The sequence below is a fragment of the Psammomys obesus genome, unplaced genomic scaffold, assembly GCF_907164565.1.
Source record: "Psammomys obesus unplaced genomic scaffold, mPsaObe1.curated_primary_1811, whole genome shotgun sequence".
In the NCBI taxonomy this organism is placed as follows: domain Eukaryota; kingdom Metazoa; phylum Chordata; class Mammalia; order Rodentia; family Muridae; genus Psammomys; species Psammomys obesus.
The window spans coordinates 2398704-2420561 of NW_026587759.1; the positions used below are offsets into that span (position 1 = coordinate 2398704).

A 21858-nucleotide genomic window follows, 5' to 3' on the forward strand; every position below is an offset into this window, starting at 1 on the left:
AAAAAATTCTTTGAGGAGGGGTGAGACCTACATTTATCTACGGATATAAAGATAATTGTATAAAGGGAAGTTTCTCTCGTGTGGTACTGAGTAATGGGGATTTTGTTCGGTAGTCTATGCTTTGGGGAAGAGTATTATGACCAAGTGTGGCACGCATGCACACACACACACATACTCATACATGAGAATTTTTGGTTGTTTTGGTTTTTCAAGATAGGGTTTCTCTGTGTAGCCTTGGCTGTCCTAGACTCACTTTGTCGACCAGGCTGGCCGCTAACTCACAGAGGTCTGCCTGCCTCTGCCTCCCCGAGTGCTGGGATTACAGGTGCCACTGCACCTGGTAGTGTGAATGTTTTAAATATCAACTTTTGTTAAATTTGTACTTTGATAACTCCATGCATGTTGACAGTACATTGACTACTCTCACCGTAACCCTGTCTTACCTGTCAGGCCTCTCTCCCCTCTTCAAGTTCTTTTCCTGCATCCCTCTCTTTATGAGGGGATGTCCCCACATAACTCTCCCTGTGAGTGTTGGTTGATAGTCCCAGTACTAGACAGGCCCAGTGTAGGTGGCAATAGCTGATGTGAGGTCATTATTTAGTGGCTTTTTCATGCCCTGAAGATAGCATTTCGTAGTCCTACAGAGGACAACATTCAAGGCGGATGAAAGAAAAGGAAATGGGAAACCACATTTAAATGACACAGCAAATGAATCTTTTGGGGTTGAACAAGGTGCTTGAGAATTGGAAAATAATTTCAGAACAAAAACGGTCTTATTTCTGATTCATACTGCGGCAGATTTATTTTCAGTAATGTTCTTCCACAAATGGCCACCCAAAGCCACTTCCAGCCTGCTCTATGAGCTTACCAAACTGAAAATGTGCTTCATCCTGAAATAATGGTGTCAATGTATTTAAGAAATATTCACAATTTGTTTTTCCTAATTGATTGCATATTTCAAAGAACCTGTGAATTTTCTCATGGTACTCTTAGTTTTCTGAGCTATCTGGATTAAAAAAAAATTTCTTGAGTGTTTATAATTTTTAAATGAGAAATATAGTCAAAAATATTTCCGTGAGGGATAAAAGAATTCTGACATACAGGAAAACTGTCCTCACCTCTTGAAATGATGCCTTATGGTTCTTCTCACAGATATTATTCAGTAGCAACCTACAGAGACATCTGAAATTTTAAAGTTGGATGACTGTAGCCCTCAGAGACTGTGGTGTTTCTCAAGTGCAAATAGTGAGCAAGTGTGTGTGATAGCAAGACGCTGGGGTAACTGATAAGACTATGCTCTCTTTCACTGACTCCCGCATTTTCACTCTTTTCAAGAACAAGCCACTGGCATAGAAAATAACCAGAATGCAAGCTGCAGTGTGGTGGAAGCCATCTTTAAGGTTCTGTACCATTGTCACTTTTCTCCACGAACATTTGCACACGTTTTCACAAGCTACATGGAGGAACAACAGCTCTGGGACTTTCTATACAACATTCCAGGTACAGGAAACCTACCATTCATAAAATAAATGCTTTACTGATGCTTGAATCGTCTTTACATGTGTCTTCAAAGTTTGATAGAAACTAGTTTCACTGACTCTTGTTTGTAAAAGTTTGCCATGTACCTTTTCAGTATAAGAGCTTTTGTTTGAAACTATTAACCATTTAGCTACGGTCAAATGTGGTGTGCTGGGGATAAGGGGCAGAGATATAAAGTGAAAAATTATAGAATGAAGGCTCTCTCTTTTAATTTTAGGGAAGTGTCCTATCATAATACTTGAGTTTGTATTTAGTATATTTTATGGTTTGCATTTTAACATATAAGATGTTAGGAAGCTATAACAAACATTTGGTGATACTTCCGTTCATGTATTCTATAATCTAATTGTCCTGACTAATGTCGCTTGACATAAACTAGAGGCATTTAGGAAGTCTGACCTTCAAATGAGAAAATTCCTCTATCTAGATTGCCTGTAGACAAGTCTGTACAGTTTTTCTTTTTCTTTTCTTTAATTGAAAAAAATTATACAATATATTCTAATCACAGTTTCTACTTCTTCATCTCTTCCCAGATCCTCCCACTTCTCATCCTTACTACTCCATGTCTTCTTTCTTTCTTTAGAAAACAAACAGGCAAAAACAAATAAGCCAGAAAAGAACAAAAAACACAGAAAAAGAAAAGATCAACAAAAAAGCATTAAGTTTTTCTTTTAGTTTTCTTTTGTTGTCTCATTGCTGCCTTTTTAATTTACTTAATCACTTTACAGCCTGATCCCACCCGCTCTCTTCTCTCCTCCCAGTCCCACCCTCAGATCCCCTCCCCCCCACTCTCCCCTGTTCTTCTTCTCAGAGAATGATGGCCCCTAAGGGGTCCCAAGCCACCCTGGCTCCTCAGGTCATAGCAGGATTAAGTGTACCCTCTCCCATGAGGCCTGACAACGCAGCCCAGCTCTGGAAGAGGGATCGAGAGGCAGGCAACAGAGTCAGAGACAGCCCTACACCTTTTGTTAGGTCACCCACAAGCTGGGCAAGCTGCACATCTGCTACATATGTGTAGGGACGCTAGGTCCAGCCTGTGCAAGCTCTTAGGTTGGTGGTTCACACTCTGTGAGTCACCATGGGCCCAGGTTAGTTTTCTCTGTAGGTCTTCTTGTAGTGTCCTTGACCCCTCTGGATCTCTCTATCCTTTCTCCGACTCTTCCACAGAGCAACCCGGGCTTGGCCTATTTTTGGTCTCTGCATCTAGTTCCATCAGCTGCTGGGTGAAGCCTCTCAGAAGACAGCTATGCTAGGCTTCAGTCTGCAAGCATAGCAGAGTATTGCTAATAGTGTCGGGGGTTAGCTGTTTCCCATGGGGTGGGTCTCAAGTTAGACCAGTCTTTAGTTTGTCATTTCTCAATCTCTGCTCTATCTTGTAGGCAAGACAGATTTTGGGTCAAGGGTTTTATGGATGGGTTGGTCTCAGCTTTCTATTTACCTGAAAGAAGTACAGATTTCTTAGTACAGAACTAACATAGGACTGCTTTGCTTCAGATTTGACCATGAAGGAACAGGAATTAAACAACCATCAAAGCCCACCATTCCCTGCTATTTTAGCTGTTTTTGAATCTCTAGAAAAATTATATTCACTTCGTCTCTAGTGTCAAACATTATTATTCCTCAAGTGTTAAATTCTTGATCCATTATTCATGATATGAAACTGTAGTGACACATACTGTCCTGGTTAGAAAGGATGTGGGTAAGTATGAGCTTTGCCTTAGATTTTTTGTTGTTGTTGTTGTTCTTTATACAAACATTTGCAGAGGTCACATGGGTTTGTACCTTTGTCATTTCTCTCCCAAAACTTTCATAGGATTTTCTCTGGTTCTGCTTCCAATCATGGTTAGTCATGACATATTAAAAAGACATATTCAGGTTTGTGACAAAAGTAAGTTTGTCTCTATGGCTCTGTTTAACTTGAAAATATAACACATTAGAAGGAAATATATCCATTTCTTAAGGAATATGGCCCCTCAGAGGCTGCCCACACTGCAGTAGCTGGACTCACACCCATGTGAATACAGGCATCACCAAGTAGACTCAGTGAGGTGAGTTTTATTAAGAACAAGAAGTTGAGAGAGAAAATTGGTGGTGGGAGGGATAGAAGAAGAATTAAAGGTGGGGAAAAGGGAGTGGATTTGATGAAGACACATTTATGTATACATATTATGTATAATATACATATATATAACACAGTGTATATAACACATAATATATATAATGTGTATATATTATATAATAAATACAATATAAGAATAATATAATATATACACATTATATATAAATTCTCAAATGATAAAAAAGAAAATACAGCTTAAACACAACATGATCTTACTTTTGCCCTAGCCAATCATGGGTCCCTACTTCTACAAATGTAACTTACCTAGGCACAGCAACTTACCAGTATATTATTTTAAAATGTCATTGTGTGTTTTCCCCTTCTGACAAGGCTCTGCAGGCTTTCAGCCACCTCACCCAGACAATATCACAGTCATTCCCACTTGAGTGTAGAATGAGTAGCAGTGCTGCATCTCAGTGCTGCATAACCTGGAAAGAGATGCTGAGACGCCTCGGGCTGGCCTCAGTAGGATGGATGGAGTCGAAGCAGAGCCACCCATCTTCTCACAGTTTCTCTGTATTTTCTTTTCTGTTAAAGTTTGACGTATGAATTTGAACATGAAATGTAAAATCTATTTTGTAATTAGAAATTTGACATCTAATTCCATAGAAAGAACATGACCCAGATAGAGAAAACAAGAATGACAGTACTCATTTTAAAAGATTATAATATAAACTATGAGGTACCTGATGCTGACAATTTGAACACCAGTTCTTTGAAAGACGTAGGTTTTGTGGCAGTCACTAACGGCCTCTCTCTTCAAGGTAGAACAAATAATCTGCATAGGACGAATGAAACTAGCCTCAGAACACTGTCTGTCATGCAGCCAGTTCTTAAGACAATGTCAAAACAGGTCTGTAAAGGAGGAAACTGTTGTTCAGGATGCCCTGAAACGTTATAGCTGACAAACATGCTCAGTTGGCTCTGCAGTGCGGCGGCAGCCTTGCTTTGTTTCCTGGATCGCTTTGCTCAGTTGTTGGGAAGCTCTCAGTGAATTATAGAAATTTAACTCTGGATGCTCTGTTTCATTTCTATCTTCTCTTTCTCAGCTTTACAAACTGTCTTGTCTATAAGAGCTCTTTAGAATGTATACATAAGCTGGGCGATGGTGGCACACTCCTTTAATCTCAGCACTTGGGAGGCAGAGGCAGGCAGATCTCTGTGAGTTCAAAGATAGCACGCTCTGCAGAGCAAATTTCAGTACTGCCAGGGATACACAGAGAAACTCTGTCTCGAAACAAACAAGAATGCACACATAGCTTAATTCTTTCTTCTTACTAAAGTTGGTTTGCAGTGGCTTGCCTTTTTTTCCCCGCAGAAGTGATTTTCTTTTTTACCTGTATAAATCGCTGCAAGACCAGTGCTGTAGTTGTAATACTGTAGAAAGTTTAAGGCTATCTTTGTTCTACAAAGTTCTTCTTTGTCTGAGCCTCTTATTAAACAGCTGTCCTGTGTCTCTAGTAGTACTGTATCTTTAGAAAACCTTAAAAATGTCTTGCATGTGTGTGGGTCTTGATCAGAATCATTTTCTCTGCCAGTTAAAGAATTGGAAGGCAGGAAATTCTGAAGTGTCCCGCGTGGCAGCAAAGACACCTCATACACTGCAGACACAGCAGCACTTGAAGCAAGGCAGGAAACATGCATCAGACACAAAGACCAAGTGCGCTCCACAAAGCTGGGAGGGGGGCTCACGGAGGAGAAAGATCCAGTCTCTTCTTAAGGGCTGGAGACTTAGAGAGTTTTCCTCTCCTAATATAGGGTTGGTCAGCTAAAGAAAGCTAGGTTGGTTGACTGACATGTCCTGATCCAGTTTTGAACACCTTGCAGTGGTCCATCAGCAGGAGGCCTGTGGGTGGGAGGCAGAAGTCAGGAGGTTGAGGAAGAAGCTGGCAGAATTGGAGATTTGCCACTTTGTTACCTCGCCGTGGTCCATCCGCCTAGGTGGAAGTCTGATTCCCAGTCTCTCACTTGTATGTATATGTGCATGTGTGTTTAAGTATGTTTGTATATTTTTGCAGACATGCCTATGCACAAATGTGCAAAGGCCAGGCATGTATGTTCCATGCCCTCCTCAGTCATCCCCGCCTTATTCCTGCTATGCTGTCTGTCTGTAAACCCTGGGCTCACTGGTTTTTGATTAGACTGGTGACCAAAAAACCCCAGCGATCCTGCTGTCTCTGTGCCCTCTGCCCGGTACTAGAGTTAAAGGCACATAGAGTCCCTTCCTGACTTTTTACATAGATTCTGGAGAACTGAACTCAGAACTTCATGATTTTACAACAAGTACTATTACCCCCGATATATCACCCCCAGTCCCAATACAGCGAAATCTACCCATTTTCAGTGAAGAGTTCAGTAATTGTAACCAATGTAAAAACTGCATGGCAACCAAGCAACAGAGACATCTTCCCACGTCTTTTAACACACGTATACCCTCCACATTCAGTCTTTAGTACTATCATTCTGAAGACCTAATCAGATACTTACCTGGAAGACGATCCTTTGGCTTTGTGCCATGGCTCACTTCCGACAGTTCCAGAATCTTGAAAGTCTATGTGTTCTTTTGTACCTGATTCCTTTGGCTTATCCTAAGCTCTGTTGACAGTTTTTCCTACTCTTTGCTGATGGGTATTCCCTGAGGACCTTACATAGCAGTGTTCTCTCTTTTACCCGGTGATAGCAACATGGATGGATACCGGGGTTATTTCTGCTTTGGGGCTACCGTGAATAAAGCTTTATGTTAACAAGTTTCCCTTCCATCTGGAAACTGCAGAGAGGTGGAAGTCGTGGTAACAGGATGGAGTTCATGCTTAGCAGCTGAAAATTGAGAGCCGGCTTCCAGGGAACCATAGGTTTTCACGTTCCCACAGATGCATAACAAGTGCATTCACATCCATGTCAGCACTTAGAATTATCCATTTTTTAAAAAATTTTAATCATATTAATGCATATGTGCTATTACAGAGTATTATGTAATTTAATGTACATTTACCTCATTATTAATGGTATATAGAAGTTCTTTTTATTATTAAGGGACATTTAAAATTATTCTTCTGTAAGATATCTGTTCAAAACTTGTTTACTTAGTGTTGTTTTGTTGAGCTGCTTTAGAGAATTTTTCATATATCCTGTTCATAAGCTACTTGTCAGGTATTTGTTCTCACAGTCTTTTCTGATGCATGAAAGACCTTATCATTTTCTTCCTCTTTTTCTCTATTATTTACTTTGGTTAGACTGCAATCCTTCTACAAAATAATGAGTATTGCTGTGGTATTTTCATATTTCAATATTACTTATTTTTATTATATTCACCTTTCCATTTTCTCTTCTCATTCCCCATTCAAAATTTCTTTTCAAGACAGGGTTTCTCTGTGTAGCCCTGGATATCCCGGATTTGTCTTTTTACACCAGGATGGCCTCAAACTCACAGAGCTCCATCTGCCTCTGTCTCCCCAAGTGCTGAGATTACAAGAGTGAGCCATTGTGCCTGGCTCTATTTAAGCTTCTTTACAAGTCTTTTGCTGTGGGATGTATGCTGAATCTTGTCTACTGTATACTGTGTGATGTATACTGTGTATACTGTGTGATGAATACTGTGTATCCTTCCTGACTACATACTAGATGGTTCATTGTAGCATCTAATTCAACAGTTTCCTTATTTTAAAAGATTCAGAGTCTCATTATATGCAGATTTAAATGTACTTTTTTAATCATCTAAAGTTTTGAAACAACTTTTTTTTCTTTCTTCTTTCATTTTTCTTCCTTTTAATTGTTTCCAGTCTCCTATTTTTTTAAATTATTTTTTACATCTTAACAACAGTTTCTCCTCCCTCCTGCTTCTTTTAGTTTCTTCCCCCCAGTTCCCTCCCTCCCTGGCCCCCACTCCTGCATCCACTCCTCCCCCATTTTTCCTTAGAGAAGGGCAGGCCTCCCATGGATATCAACCATGGCACATCAAGTTGCAGAAAGACTAACTAAACACATCTCATTGTATTAAGCTTGTAGAAGGCAACCCAGTATGAGGAATGGGGTCTTAAAAGCAGACAAAAGAGTCAGAGATAGTACCCTCCCCCAGCTCCACCATTAGGGATCTCACAAGAAAAGATACTCATTTTCTAGGTGAAGAAAATAATTATAATATATTTTGATGGGATTTTCACTAATGTTGTTACTTTTGACTCCCTAGCTTCCTAGAGACTAGAGAGAAACCTTTATTTCAATGGCACCTGATTTGTAAATTTGATAATTAAAGGCTCTTTTAGTGGTATATATTCATTACACATAGTACTGTGCTAGATAAGGACATTTCTTGCTATTTACAATTTGGAGTTCTTTGTTCTGTATATAAATGATCTGTCAATATACAGTTAGGAAAGATTTTTTTCTCATAGAATGCCTGTTTATATCAATGCTTTTTACCTAGAAACACAATCAAATGCCCTGTGCTAATTTTATAAAGCTAATTTAAGTTATTCTTGATTGCATAGAAAATCTTTCTTGAAGAAGGAATTAAAACCTCTTAATTTAAACCTACTTATGTTTTCATTCATTGAAATTATAGAAAATTTAAATAATAGTTTCTTTTTTGTATTCTGTAGCAGGTCTAAAATGAACAAATTTTAAAAGATTATTCCTACAAATTGAAAAATGCTTATTTTAACCCAAATACATTTATGACCGAAAAATCAAAATAGAAATTATTACTGAGTGATACTTTTGCCTATCTCTTTTATGTTGATTACATAGAGTTACTATACAGGCCTAGAGCAACTGCGGTTGGGACTATTATGTAGCCTTTCTACACTATGTCTTCTAGAAGGTTAAGTCCCTACTTTAACATCTTTTCATAAAATTTTATTTGAGTGTGTGTGTACCTTGCTCTTTTCTAATGCAATGTTATTTTTTTTATCTGTGAAGTATTAGGGTGTTTTGTGATGATGAATTTATGAGACCTAATTGGACATTTAGATGGTTTCTCATATTTCTCTAGATCCTTTTCAGTGTCTTAGGATTCAGTTTCATGGAAAAGAGAAAGTGAGTCAGTAGTTATGTAAAACGTTACAACCTTGTTGATGTTGGTCATGGTGATTTTCCCCAGCACATATGTGCAGCCCAAGAGTGTTGAAGTTGAAGCCCAGGGTCTTGCAGGTAAAAGCACCCTACCGCTGATGCTCTGTCGGCTGCTTAGAGACTTTAAGGTTATTGACATGTGCTCTCTGTGAAGGTCATACAGTTCCTACTGCCCCTCCAGAGTTCAAAGCTCGAGGTCAGTCTGCTGCTTTCCATGCACTTACTTCATGTTCTTTCATTTCTAGGTAAGGGAAACTTCTATTTCATATGGTTTATGAGCTCGTTCGCAATTAAATGGTGTACTGTTTAAATTAAGTTCTCATTCTCTCTAGCTTTAAACTAGATAACTGTGAGAGAGTCTTCCCAGATGAACAAGACACAGCTGGTGACCAGTGTCTGCTAACCATAATACGCTCCTTGCTTTTAAAGTTTCAGTGTGTGCGGAGTACCAGCCAGAAGTCATCCGCTGCCTGAGACTGGCCCTGATGGACGCTGTCAGGGACACTGTGCAACAGATAATGTCCATGATGAGATGTCGGAGAAACAATGAGACAAACCTAAGCAAACCCCATGTTCCCGATCAGCTGCTTCAGAGCATCCCACCAGAATGGAATTACACTCCAAGAGACTCCAAAGGGAAAGGGTCCAATAAAGGTAGCCGCATTTGCTCCTTAAGAAAGTGTCCTCAGTAGAAGCACTCTTTTAGGCCTTCAGTTAAACATCCTAAGACTGGTGAATGGTATTAATTTTCATTTTAGCATGTATATGGAGGCACTTACTCTCTTTTGCTATGAGCCACACAGATAATATAAGTAGGAATGAAAATGACTCAAGTACTCATCTTTTTTTTTTTTTAAATTAGTACTTCATGATTTTTGGAAATTTGCCTTATTTCTTTATTTTTAGTTTTGAGATTATAGTTTGATTGACACATCTCTTCTTTCTCTGTTCTTTTTCCAAATCCTTATCCTTCTCCACTCTCCTTCAGACTTGTGGCCTTTTTCTTCTTCCTTTACTAATTGTTATTGCATGCATAAATATAAGCTCATACAAACACGCTCCTCAATATTCCATGTGTCACCTGGAGTATGCTACCTTTGTATATGTTTTCAAGCCTGAGCCCTAGGCCCGGCATGCTTGGCGCGTGCCTCCTGGGAAGGGCGCGTCTTCCACCGTTCTTGAGTCGCCTAGAAGTAATTCAGAGTTTTTAATCTTTTGTTTCTGTGTTAGTATTCACAAAAGTCACATGACCTGTTTTACATTAAATCTAGATGATAATCTATGTGCCCTCATGGCTACTCATTCAGTTTAACTGTTTTGTTGTTGTTGTTTGTTTGATTGATTGATTGATTTTTGTTTACTTTTCTCTGCAACTACCACCTACCTTTCCCATTCTTTCCCTTTGTATACCTTGAGATGTAGTTTTCCGGTCCCAATGGCACTAGTTGGGTAGTTGCATATAATTTCTGATAGGATAACTGTTCCCCATACTTGTTGTTCTGTACTGAATTTATTGGCCCTGGTCAGAGTAATCCTTCTGCCAGGTGCACTTAAGAGCCATCATTTATCTCTACATTCTCATTTATTTCATTAAAGCCCTCTGTTTTGCTGAGATAGTTTTATTGCCATTGAATTTTAACAAAATTCCTTTAAACATATATTATCTGTGTGAATCTTCCCTTTTCTAATTTGAAACATCTTTTGTATTCATTTTTAAAGAATATTTTTTTAACTTTAAGGAAAACTTTCCATAATATAACATTCCAACTAGAACCCACAAAACTGAGTTGAAGGGTCTAACCTTTTCTTTCTTTTTCTATTTATTTCTTTATTTGCTTATTTATTTATTTATCTATCTATCTATTTATTTATTTATTTATTTATTTATTTATTTATTTATTTATTTAATTCTTCCCCATGGAGATCCTAAACAGTGTAGCTCTTATCACTGCCTTCTATTACTAACTCAAATCAATTATCTATGAGTAATTTATCTTATAGTTTCTTAATTTTGTTCAAGGCCTATCAAAAATCCTTTGGATAGTAAAGGTATTTATTGAAATTAGAAAATGTCACCGTTTCCCTGGTGAGTTCTCCCGCATGTCAGAGTGGTTCCCATTAGTTTAGGTCTCCTTCCAGGTTTGGGATGTGTCGCTCACTCTTAGTGGTCTAGGAAGCACGACCTCTGTCCACCTGCTGTGAACTACTGGCCAGTGTGCATTCTAAGTGTGCATGACAATGCAGAAGACTGTTGTTTGTGTTCTGAAATGCTTCAGGGGGTTGTCGCGCTTCCTGGCCCTCCTTCTCTCTCCTTTTCAGTCTTTATTGTGATTTTGCCCTCTGTGGTTTTCTTTGACCTTAGTCAACTTCAGTTCACAAATATTTGTGTTTGTGTCACTCCTTTCAAGAGAGAGTCTACATCCGCATAGTTTTATTACAATACCTTATTTAAAGTGGTCTACATTACAATTTGTTAGTAATCTATTATTGTTCTTAATTTATACATTAAAATTTTATAGGTATGTATAAGAGAAAAACTGGATATGAGGGTTTGGCCCTCTCCATTTTTGCATGTTCTCTTGGAGGCCTTGGTTTCCATCCTCCTTAGATAAGGATACTGCTAGAGACAGACGGTATTTGTGTGTCAGCATTCAGTCATCTATCGACTCAGTGGCTGTTTGCTGAATGTACAAACGTGTTCATGATCACGGATACACTATACATGTTCTCTGTCCTCCTGTCACTAGGCTAGTGTAAGTAAATGAGTATAGACACGTGGAACATACACAATTCTGCAAAGAAAGAGAAATTAAAATTTGATAAAATTCTCTCTGAAGATTGTTATAAGAACACTTTCTCAGTCTGTGAGTGAGAGAGAGTTCTGTGTTGGAGACAGTGTGGGAGGAACTGTAAAGGCAGGTGTGCAGGGTGGGGTGGGGTGGGGGATGGGCATGGAGCCATGATTCCTTCTATAGCTTCCGGAATAGATCAATGCCATGCTGTCAAGTCTGCTCTTAACAAAATTGATTTCCTCAAAAGATACATGTGACCCTAACATGTTCCTGTTGCTTTAATACTGGGGACACAGCACAGCATTCTCACTGAAAACGGGAGTGCTTTCTCGGCCGCATCGTAAAGTAAAACAATAATGTGATCAGGTTGGGAAGGCGCGAGTGTAGGGAAGTCATCTGAAATGTGACTGCCAGTGTGTTTTCGTTGAATGTGAGCTCCTTCTGAGCTTTGTGCAGTGCTGTATTGAACTCGCAGTCTCAAGCTGTCTTGATTAGAAAAAGATTTCAAAAGTAAGCGTGTAAAAGATGAAGACAAACTCTGTAGCCCCCCCCCCCCCCGGGCTCAAGTTGAGTGACCTGTGATTTTGTTCCTTATAACTTGGTCTAAACAAGACAAATGCTTGAAGGTGCCATTTATAACACAGAATTCTGACTTACTAAAGAGGAGTAGGCAGAAGCTATGAGAGCATCTATCAGCACGTGGAGGCAGCACACAGAGCATTACAGAGACAAACTAAGGCGCATTTCCTGCTTCCTCTTCTTCTTCGTCATCAGCAAATACTCTTATATAGAGAAAACTACACGCTCGAGAGGAGTGAACGCCACACAGTGTTGCACGAGGCAGGAGATAAAAAGCACAGATGTTCTCACACATAGCTCAGCTTTTTGGAATTGTTTCCTTGTGTTTCAGAGAGCAAAGGCACAAAGAACTACTTTGTGTTGTTTTTTGACAGCAGTTAAGTAAAATAATAATAATAATAATAATAACATACTTGAGATGTTCTTTCTTCAATGGCAAACTACAACTTTTAATCAAAAGAATGCTTTATAGAAAATTTTTGGTTGGAACAATGAATGTCGGAAATGAGCCAATACTACCACAAGGAAAAGTGCATTCAGACTACTGTTCACAGGGAGATCCTTAAAAGGATCCTGGGGGCAGAAATACAGGAAGTGTAACAAGAAACTATTGTTGCAATTTATTCTAAACAATGTGGAAATACTAGTTTTACAAAAAACAAAACAAAAAACACAATTATCACCAATAAAACATATTTGTTCACTTACAAACTTAAGATATAGGTTTTATTTTTTTATGTAACTTTTTAAATTTTTCAATTAAAATTTTTGAAATTTTATTTTATTAATTACACTTTATTCACTTTGTATCCCCCCCCCCATAAACCCCTCCCTCCTCCCTTCCGGGTCCCACCCTCCCTCCCCCTTCTTCACGCATACCCCTCCCCAAATACACTGATAGTGGAGGTCCTCCTCCCCTTCCTTCTGATCTTAGTCTATCAGATCACATCAGGAGTGGCTGCATTGTCATCTTCTGTGTCATGGTAAGGCTGCTCCCCCCTCAGGGGGAGGTGATCAAAGAGCAGGCCAACCAGTTTATGTCAGAGGCAGTCCCTCTTCCCATTACTAGGTAACCCACTTGGACACTGAACTACCATGGGCTACATCTGTGCAGGGGTGCTAGGTTATCTCCATGCCTGGTACTTGGTTGTAGTATGAGTCTCAGGGAAGACCCCTATGTTCAAATTTTCTGCTTCTGTTGCTCTCCTTGTGGGGTTCCTGTCCTTTCCAGATCTTACTATTTCCCACTTCTTACATAAGATTCCATGCAAATTTTTATTTTTTATATTAATTACAGTTTATTCACTTTGTATCCCAGTTGTAACCCCTCCCACATTCCCTCCCAATCATACCCTCTCTCTGTCATCTCCTCCCTGCCCCTAAGTCCACTTATAGGGGAGGTCCTTCTCCCCTTCTGTCTGACCTTAGTTTACCAGGTCTCATCAGGACTGGCTGCATTGTCTTCCTCTGTGGCCTGGCAAGGCCGCTTCTCCCTGGGGGGGGGGGGGGTTAAAGAGCCATCCACTGAGTTCATGTCAGAGACAGTCTCTGTTCCCCTTACTAGGGAAACCCACTTGGATACTAAACTGCCATGGGCCACATCTGAGCAGGGGTTCTATGTTATATCTATGCATGGTCCTTGGTTGGAAAATCAGTCTCAGAAAAGACCCCTATGCCCAGATATATTTGGTCCTTGTGGAGCTCCTGTCCCCTCCAGGTCTTTCTATCTCCCTCTTCTTTCATGTGATTCCCGGCACTCTACTCAAGGTTTGGTTATGAGTCTTAGCATCTGCTTTGATACACTGCTAGGTAGAGTCTTTCAGAGGCCCTCTATGGTAGCCTCCTGTCCTATTTCTTGTTTTCTCCTTCTTCAAATGTCTATCCCATTTGTCTTTCTAAGTGAGGATTGATCATCTTACCCAGGGTCCTCCTTCTTGTTTAGCTTCTTTAGCTGTCCAGATTTTAGTATGTTTATCCTATCTTATAGGTTTCGTATCCACTTATAAGTGAGCATATACCATGTGGGTCTTTCTGCTTCTGGAATACCTCACTCTGGCGCTTTCTCAGACAATTAGGAATAGTACTTCCTCAAGATCCAGCTATACCACTCCTAGGCATATATCCAAAACATGCTCAAGTACACAACAAGGACATCTGTTCAGTCATGTTCATAGCAGCTTTATTTGTAATAGCCAGAACCTGGAAACAACCCAGATGTCCATCAACAGAGGAATGGATACAGAAATTGTGGTACATTCACACATGGAATACTACTCAGAAATTAAACACAAGGAAATTATGAAATTTGCAGGCAAATGGTGGCATCTAGAAAAGATCATCCTGAGTGAGATACAGGTTTTCTAATCTACTTAAAAGTATATCAAATACTGTCTTTTTGATCATTGGACTTTATCTTACATGTATGAAAATACAGTGTTTTCCTTGTTAGTTTGCAAGGACAATGAATTGAGTTCATTGTTGGGTATTTATGGGCAAGTTGCAACAACAGCTTTGACTGTTCTATGACTAAGACTAAAAAGCAAAAGCCTTAATTTTGAGAGCACAATCATTCTACAGTTATGCTGCATACTGCATGGGTCTTAACTACATTCTTATAATGCCTAAAAAAAAAATACCTGTAAGGGCCAACGAAACTAAATGAACTTAGAACTGGATGTTTGTACCATGCAGTATTAAGTTGACATTTTAAACACAATAAAACATAGTAAGTCAGACATTAGCATTGATGAGTTATTCATATTTTATGGTGATAAAAATTCATTTAAAAACATTGCTTGTCTTTCCTTCATTTATTCTTAAATAGCACTTTGACATTTTTTCCCATGATAGTACCAGCCATGTAGAAAGTTACGATAAACCTAAATCCAGCAACCACTCTGTAGTTAATTCACACTCTTTCAGTTCTGAAATTGGGATTTTTTTTGTAATATGTTAAATATTAGACTAGATGGCTACTTACTTAAAGACAGACCAACAAGTGTGCTATTAACCTCCTCATTGACTCATTGCCTTCATGTTTAGAATGGATTTATTTGGCAACAATTTGAATCTCCTGATTGGAATTTGCCTTAAGCATTAACTAAGTAGTTATGGATTTGAGTTCCTGGAGTCTTTACAGTGAGAAATTTCAGTAGAAGTTCAGGTGCAAAGAGAACTAGCCATTTCTACTTGTTATAGAGTTGGAATTGTTTGTCTGGGGTCTGTGTTTAGGATGAGGGGATATAAAATAAATGTTTTATGTATATGAGTGTTTTCATGCATATATTAACATGCCCCATCTGCATGATGGTGTCCATGGGGACAGAAGATGGCATTAGATCCCCTGGAACTGGGATTGTGAGCCTCACTGTGGGTGCTGGGAACTGAACCTGGGTCCTCTGCCAGAGCAACAAGCACTCTGTAACACTGAGCCAGCTCTCCAGCCCCATGTAATAAAATCTTTTAGGTATACTATGTGAGACTAGAAGAGAAGCACACAAACACATAAAGAATAAAGCATTTAAAAATACAAAACGGCATGTCAGAAGGGTGTTATGTTGCCATTGTTGGAGTACAATTTATAAGAACGGCTTGGACTGGGTTAGCACTTTAGCTTGGTCTCATCAAGAAACAGAATGACAGAGGTAACGATCCTTGCTTGGGTATGAAGGACGGAGAAGACATCTAAAAGGAAAGGGGGGAAAGAGAAAGGGAAGCTGGAGAGCCGTGCTGGCTTGGGAGGATGGATTCCGATTGGTTGTTTTGAGTTAGGTGAGGAGAGCAGAAGTGGGATGCGTGAACGGTGACCAGCCTACTTCCAGCCTTGCAAGCCCGGAGCAAGGCCAGTCCTGAAAACTGACTTCATCTAGCGGAGTCAGATTTATGCTTGGGGTTCAAGAGGCTTGCTTAGCATACACGAAGCCCTGGGCTTGATCCCCGGCACTCAGGCCTCGGGTCTAGTGGAGAATGCTAGCCTTCCCTGCACTGAGGAGTGGAGGCGGAAGGATCCAAAGTCTGATGCCATCCTTGGCAATAGGAAGAGTTTACATCCGTACTTTCATACAAGAGGCTGTATCTCAAGATCAAATAAATGCAATAAAATAAAACGGATAGCATAAAATCACATAAAGAGTAGTTTTTAGCTAGGGACAAATATGCTCCCAGAGGATAGAGATACTTTTGACTGTCACAGTAGCAAGGGACTCAGTGGTATCAAAGGTCATGTGGACCTTTGCTTAATTTGTTAGCAGTATTCCATACTTCAAAACTTAAATCTTAAAAAATAAACATATAAATTATAATTCTAAATTTTCTCATTTTTATTTATAGAAGGAATAAAATCATGCTTGAAATTTGGAAAATTTCAGGTATACCTTAGGAGTTTCTGGTGGGGTTCTCTTGGAAAGCATTAAGAACCTGTTCATCTTAATAATTTTCTCCACAAAAGTGAGACAAAAAAAAATCTATGATGTGATGGCATGAGAATGCTAACAGTAATCATACCTTTCCCACTTTTTCTTCCCAGGCTTCACGAGGCTTGCTGCTCAGGCAGTATCTATTGTAATCAGCAAGTTACCTACAGTGATTGCATGCTTGCCTCCCTCAATTAAATACTTCTTTTTTCTGTCTGAGAGAAAAATGTCAAAAAACTTGCCTGAATTGAAGAAAGCTGGCCTGCTTGTCTGGAACTTGATTGTAATTATATGTCGGATATTTGAGGATGGGAACACAGTGGAACGTTTAACAGGTGCCTCCCTTGACAGATGGAGTAAGGAGAAACTGGGTTTAATTTGTGTGTGTTTGGAAAGTATCCTTGGAGAGCGAAACAGTGCGAGTCAACTGACCCAAAAGGTCATACTGCGCATTGAGCAGCAGAAACCCAACTGGATGGAGCGCCAGCTTCTGAAAGCAAGGACACTGAGCATCAAATGGTAAAGTGTGCTTGTTTCTTACACAGCTTCATCAAATAATTTCTCAGTACCAAAGTCACAATACACAACAGCAACAAAATTTTGTCAGATGGGCAGCAACGGTTATTTGGAAAAAAAAATCACAGGACCTTTGAGGAACACAGAAAAAGATAAGTTCTGCCCTAAAGGCGGGGCTCTTAGATGTTCCTGGTAAAATCTGAACCCCATTGATATTCGGGAACACTATCCTGGCTTAGGTTCCATCTTAAGGTTTCTGATTAAAAGGGTGTTGCTCAACCCAGGGGAATTTAGTTTCACTTGTTTTCAGTGTGCAACTGGGGTATCTAGTGCATAGCCCGAGGCATTTTGTAAATGGAGTGGGCACAGATTGAATTAAAAGAGAATTAATGGATATAAAAGGCTTTTTATTGCTTTCTGTGTACCTGATTGTCAAAAAGGTACACATTTTTCATCTGGTAATGTAAGAATCCCAGAGGGCAACTGGGGCATATCACTCACAAGCTATAAACACACCCAGCTGTTTCAGAATGGAAATGTCAGCTTTCTCATAGGTTTGTCACCAACAGCTAAGTGATTTGTGCCACTGCAAAGATTTTTAAGGGTCCCTGGTGAATTCAAATATGTATGTAGAGTTCTCCTGTGTTGAGGTTAGTCTGTAGGTATAAAAGTGCTTGATATTGATACAAGGATTGCAGTTCAGGTGGTCTACACATGACCAAGCCAGCCCATTGTTTGGACACCCCCACACACTGTCCCCCCCTAGTTACTGAAGGGATATTCAAGTGGCTAACAGACCCTTGGATAACTTTCTGCCTGAGATGACTGAAAGTCACCTGGAATAGGATGGCTGTTACTCATAAATGGCAGTGATGAGGAAGGAGGTCAGGCTTGAGAATCAGATGAGCAAATATGCATTCCTTGTAAAGGGGTCATTTTGTGCCCCTCTCAAAGTTTCAGTTTCAAGGATGATACCAAGCTGGCAGAACTGTTTTGAAAATGAAGTAGCAAAATTTTCAGCATCAAATTGAGAACTAGTAAGCATCTCTCACTTATAAACTCTGTTAAAATACATTGTGTGTTGCCAGATGTGGCAGTGGACACTCAGGAGACAGACGCTTGCTCTACATGGTGAGACCCTTTCTCAGAACACAAACAACCAAAGACAAAAACATATTGCATTTTCTCCTTAGCAGAACAGTAACCAGAACATTCTGCTCGTCCATGTTAATCTGTAATAATTCATTCTAATCAATACTCCGAATGTTAAGTAGCCCTGGTTTCTCTCATCTACTCACACAGAAGACTAGGCAGTTATTTTTGGTGTGTGAATGGGAAAGAATAACAATAGAAGGAAAGTCCTTAGTAACATTGACAGTGAGTGACCTTCTTAATCTTTATATTTGCATCCAATACCGAATTACAGGGTTGAAGGCAGTGACTAAAAGATTAAGGTCAAATGTCATTATTCATGGTAGTGGATATATTTAAAAAAAAAAAAAAAAAAGAGAGGAGAAGGAAGGCCAAACCCAGCAGACCTGATTATACTTACAAAGTAAAATGTATGATATTGCTGGTTTAGAACTCCTATGAATATCATCTATTTATAAAGTGATACTTTCAGGCATTCCTAGATTATTTTTTTTTCAGAAGGCAGTTCTTAAAGGAACACCAACGCATTTAGTATCCGCTAGAGTAGGATGCCATCACAGTAGGATGTAGCTGATTAGCTAGTGGTCAAAAGTTGGCTTTCTGTTGGCTTTTTCTTACAATGCAGCAAAAATGAGGATCTGCTTCTTTTTAAAAATGTTTTCTACTTCTCAGTGATTCTAAATAGTTAGATAACTAACACAACATCATGCCTTTTTCAGTTTCATAAATGATACTAATATACAAAAATGCAGACTTAAAGTCAGATATGTTTTTAAAAGACTCAAAATTGACTTAAGTTACTGTAGACGGCAAGTTCACTGAGCTTGTATGGTATAGATAGACCTCTTCTTGACCCTGATTTTAGAATGATTATCTGGGACACGCATGCATGTATGAGTGCGTGTGGGTACACAAGTGTGTGATGTGTGCATGCGTGCCTGTGTGAGTGTTGTGTCCCTATCTCCTCATCAGTTCGTCCCCTAGGTCTCCACATGAGGAATACGTATACACTCTGCAGATCAGTGTGTCTGCGGCAGCCAGAGGTTGCCTGGGCTTTACCACAGGCTTCTTTACAAGAAAAAATAATGTATGCAGCAATTTCAATTAAAATAATTTTCTGTTAAGTTACTCAAAAAGATTATCTTGGAAGTATGTAATATCATTCAGTTATGCTTTTTCCTTTTGCATTCAGATTCAGCTTCGATTTTATGAAAATAGCTGCAGTTGGGGGGAAGGCAGCTGTGTCCCTTGTCTTGCCCACTGCCTGAAAGCGTTACTATTCATTACAATAACCTTCACTTGTAGCAACTCTCAAGCTGTAAACAGTCAACTTAGATTCTGGAGAACACACAGCCACAAAAGTAAAGAAATGTCTGCCTTTGCAAAGTAATTTGTCGAGTTGAAGACTATTGTTTTTCATCATGGTGACCCTGACTTGGCTGGCTGGCTGCATATACAGATTAAGATTAATGCAGTTATTCCTTGGCTAAGGTCTGCCTCTTTCAGGGCACATTCTCCCTAATGACATGATTGATAGGCAGTCCCAAATCCAGAGAGGAACTCATTAATCATAGCATTGACTGAATCCAATCATTTGCTTCACCTGCGCAGTGATGGACAGGGAAGGGTACAGTTCAGGGGCTGACACTGAGACACTCCTTTGTCAGGGGGCCTCAACTTTTTCAATGTCATCTTCTGCAAAACCTGACAAGAAATTTTGCCTGCAACATGTCTGCATCTTCAAAATGATATGTGCAAATTTCTCTCAGTGTAGCAATGTCTTTTACAAATTTGCTCTTGCTAATGAGCATTTCTAAGTCAGTAGGAATCACTTTATTTTCTATTTCTTGAGCAAGACTTATGTAGTCTTAAATTTCCTTTGTGTGTGTGAAAGAAAGAGGGGTGTTTTGGAGCTCATGTGGAAGCAATATCAATGTTAATGTCCAGCAGCTGGGGATCATTTGGAGTCTTCAGGTCAATGGCACTGACTCTTAGCAGAACTAATTTTATAATCATGGCAAAATCTCAGCAATGAACTGCAGCATTCAGCTGATTACACCACAGTAAATTTCATTTATTCTGGAAAACAGTATAAAACCTACATGCCTACAAGATACTTAGGTCGCAAAGTCTAGCACAGACTAATAGCAGTTACAATGAGAAAGCCGGTGTGGAGAACAGCTGGGAATAACTGTCACATGTTTACACGGGCGTAGCTGGAGGTATTTCACTTTTTGTCATCTCTTACTGGCATGCAAATACTCCCCAAACTCAGAAAACTTAACAAAGAAATACTTCATATCTGTAAAATGTGTCTATATTCTAGGTAAGATGAGAGTAGACTTTGGGTGGTAATAAGAACAGAGTAATGATTTTTGCTAAGTGTCTTATAAAAAGTAAGTAGGAGAGGGAGTATGTATTTTTTTTTAAGGCAACAGGTGTCAAAGGTCAGTGTAAAATACTCAGTGGTAAGCCTGGGTCTCGAAGCATCCAGCCTCTATTTAACACAACAGACTCCCCGTTTCAACATGTTAATTAGTCTTTAACATGTTTAGCACAGGCATAAAGAGGAATGTACAAGAGACAGAATACTAAACTTGTTTCTGGCATCAGAGATTCTTTTTTGTCCTCACATACAATAATACAAATTATTTCTTACATGTTCTTGAAAAGAAATGTTTTGTTTTCATCCTGTGATTATAGCAATTTCAACAATTGCAGTAATGGGAAGTGTTTTATAGACAGGAGTATCAATTCAACAAAGAACTCTTTTAAAAGAAATGATTCCGAATTTAAACCTGCTCTCAGGTGCTTTGTTCGCAGGCCCTGTGTATTGGAGCAGTGGTGGTTTGGGAAGGCATACCTATTTGAAGAGTCTTTATGGGTACAAGACATGCATTTACTCTACACACTCAACCTCTGATTCTTTCCATCTCTACAGTCCCTCATCACTGATACATATTTGTCCTTTGTGTTTAGTGCATTCATGACGATGGAGGAGAGCTCAGGCTTAGAAGGAGATGCCGCTCTTGTACTGACTGAGCAGAAAACAAATGCGACGGTCCTGGATCTCTGCCACAAACCAGGTGGCAGTGAGTACCTGCAGCAAATTTATCACATCATGCGGCTCAATGAGGTAGGGAAACGGCCTTTTTACCGAGCAATTAGGTGTGTACTGGCCTGAGGCAGCGTCTGCTGGCAGCTAAGGGTTAGTCAAGGAGGTGATAATACTTCTTAAAGTCAATACTAAACTCAATATTGCATTATTAATAGAATCTATTTAGCCCCGGCTGTTCTGCATGTACAGAAAAAGGCTTCCTGTAACAATGTAGGTTTTATTTATATGATTTAAACAATAACACGGCTCATAAACTCAGTTCACTTCTGAAATATAGAGATGAGAGTTGTAGTTTGGGAATTGTGTGTTTGTGGCCCGTTCAGCCGACAAATACCAGGAGAAATCTGGTTTTTGTAGAAAAGAAGGATTTTCTAAAGAGAGACATAGCTATTTTCCTGGAACCTTCATTCTTGGGTTAATAAAGTTATAGACTTTCTATGTAATATAAAAAAAAACTTACAAAACCCTCAAGTCATCAGAAAATATTGAGTTTATGACTTCTTTCTTTTCTTCTTTCCTTCCTTCCTTCCTTCCTTCCTTCCTTCCTTCCTTCCTTCCTTC

General features: G+C 39.4%; 1 protein-coding gene across 3 annotated transcripts in view; it reads left to right on the top strand.

Moving 5' to 3' along the window:
• Kiaa0825 (KIAA0825 ortholog) overlaps nucleotides 1-21858 on the top strand; it is a 406282-nt gene that overhangs the window by 172808 nt on the left and 211616 nt on the right. For all 3 annotated transcript variants that reach the window (XM_055604019.1, XM_055604021.1, XM_055604022.1), the window contains 4 exons: nucleotides 1336-1500; nucleotides 9158-9382; nucleotides 16625-17030; nucleotides 21159-21315. In XM_055604019.1, coding sequence (XP_055459994.1) covers nucleotides 1336-1500; nucleotides 9158-9382; nucleotides 16625-17030; nucleotides 21159-21315 — 953 coding nt within the window. The remainder of the gene's footprint in view (nucleotides 1-1335; nucleotides 1501-9157; nucleotides 9383-16624; nucleotides 17031-21158; nucleotides 21316-21858) is intronic.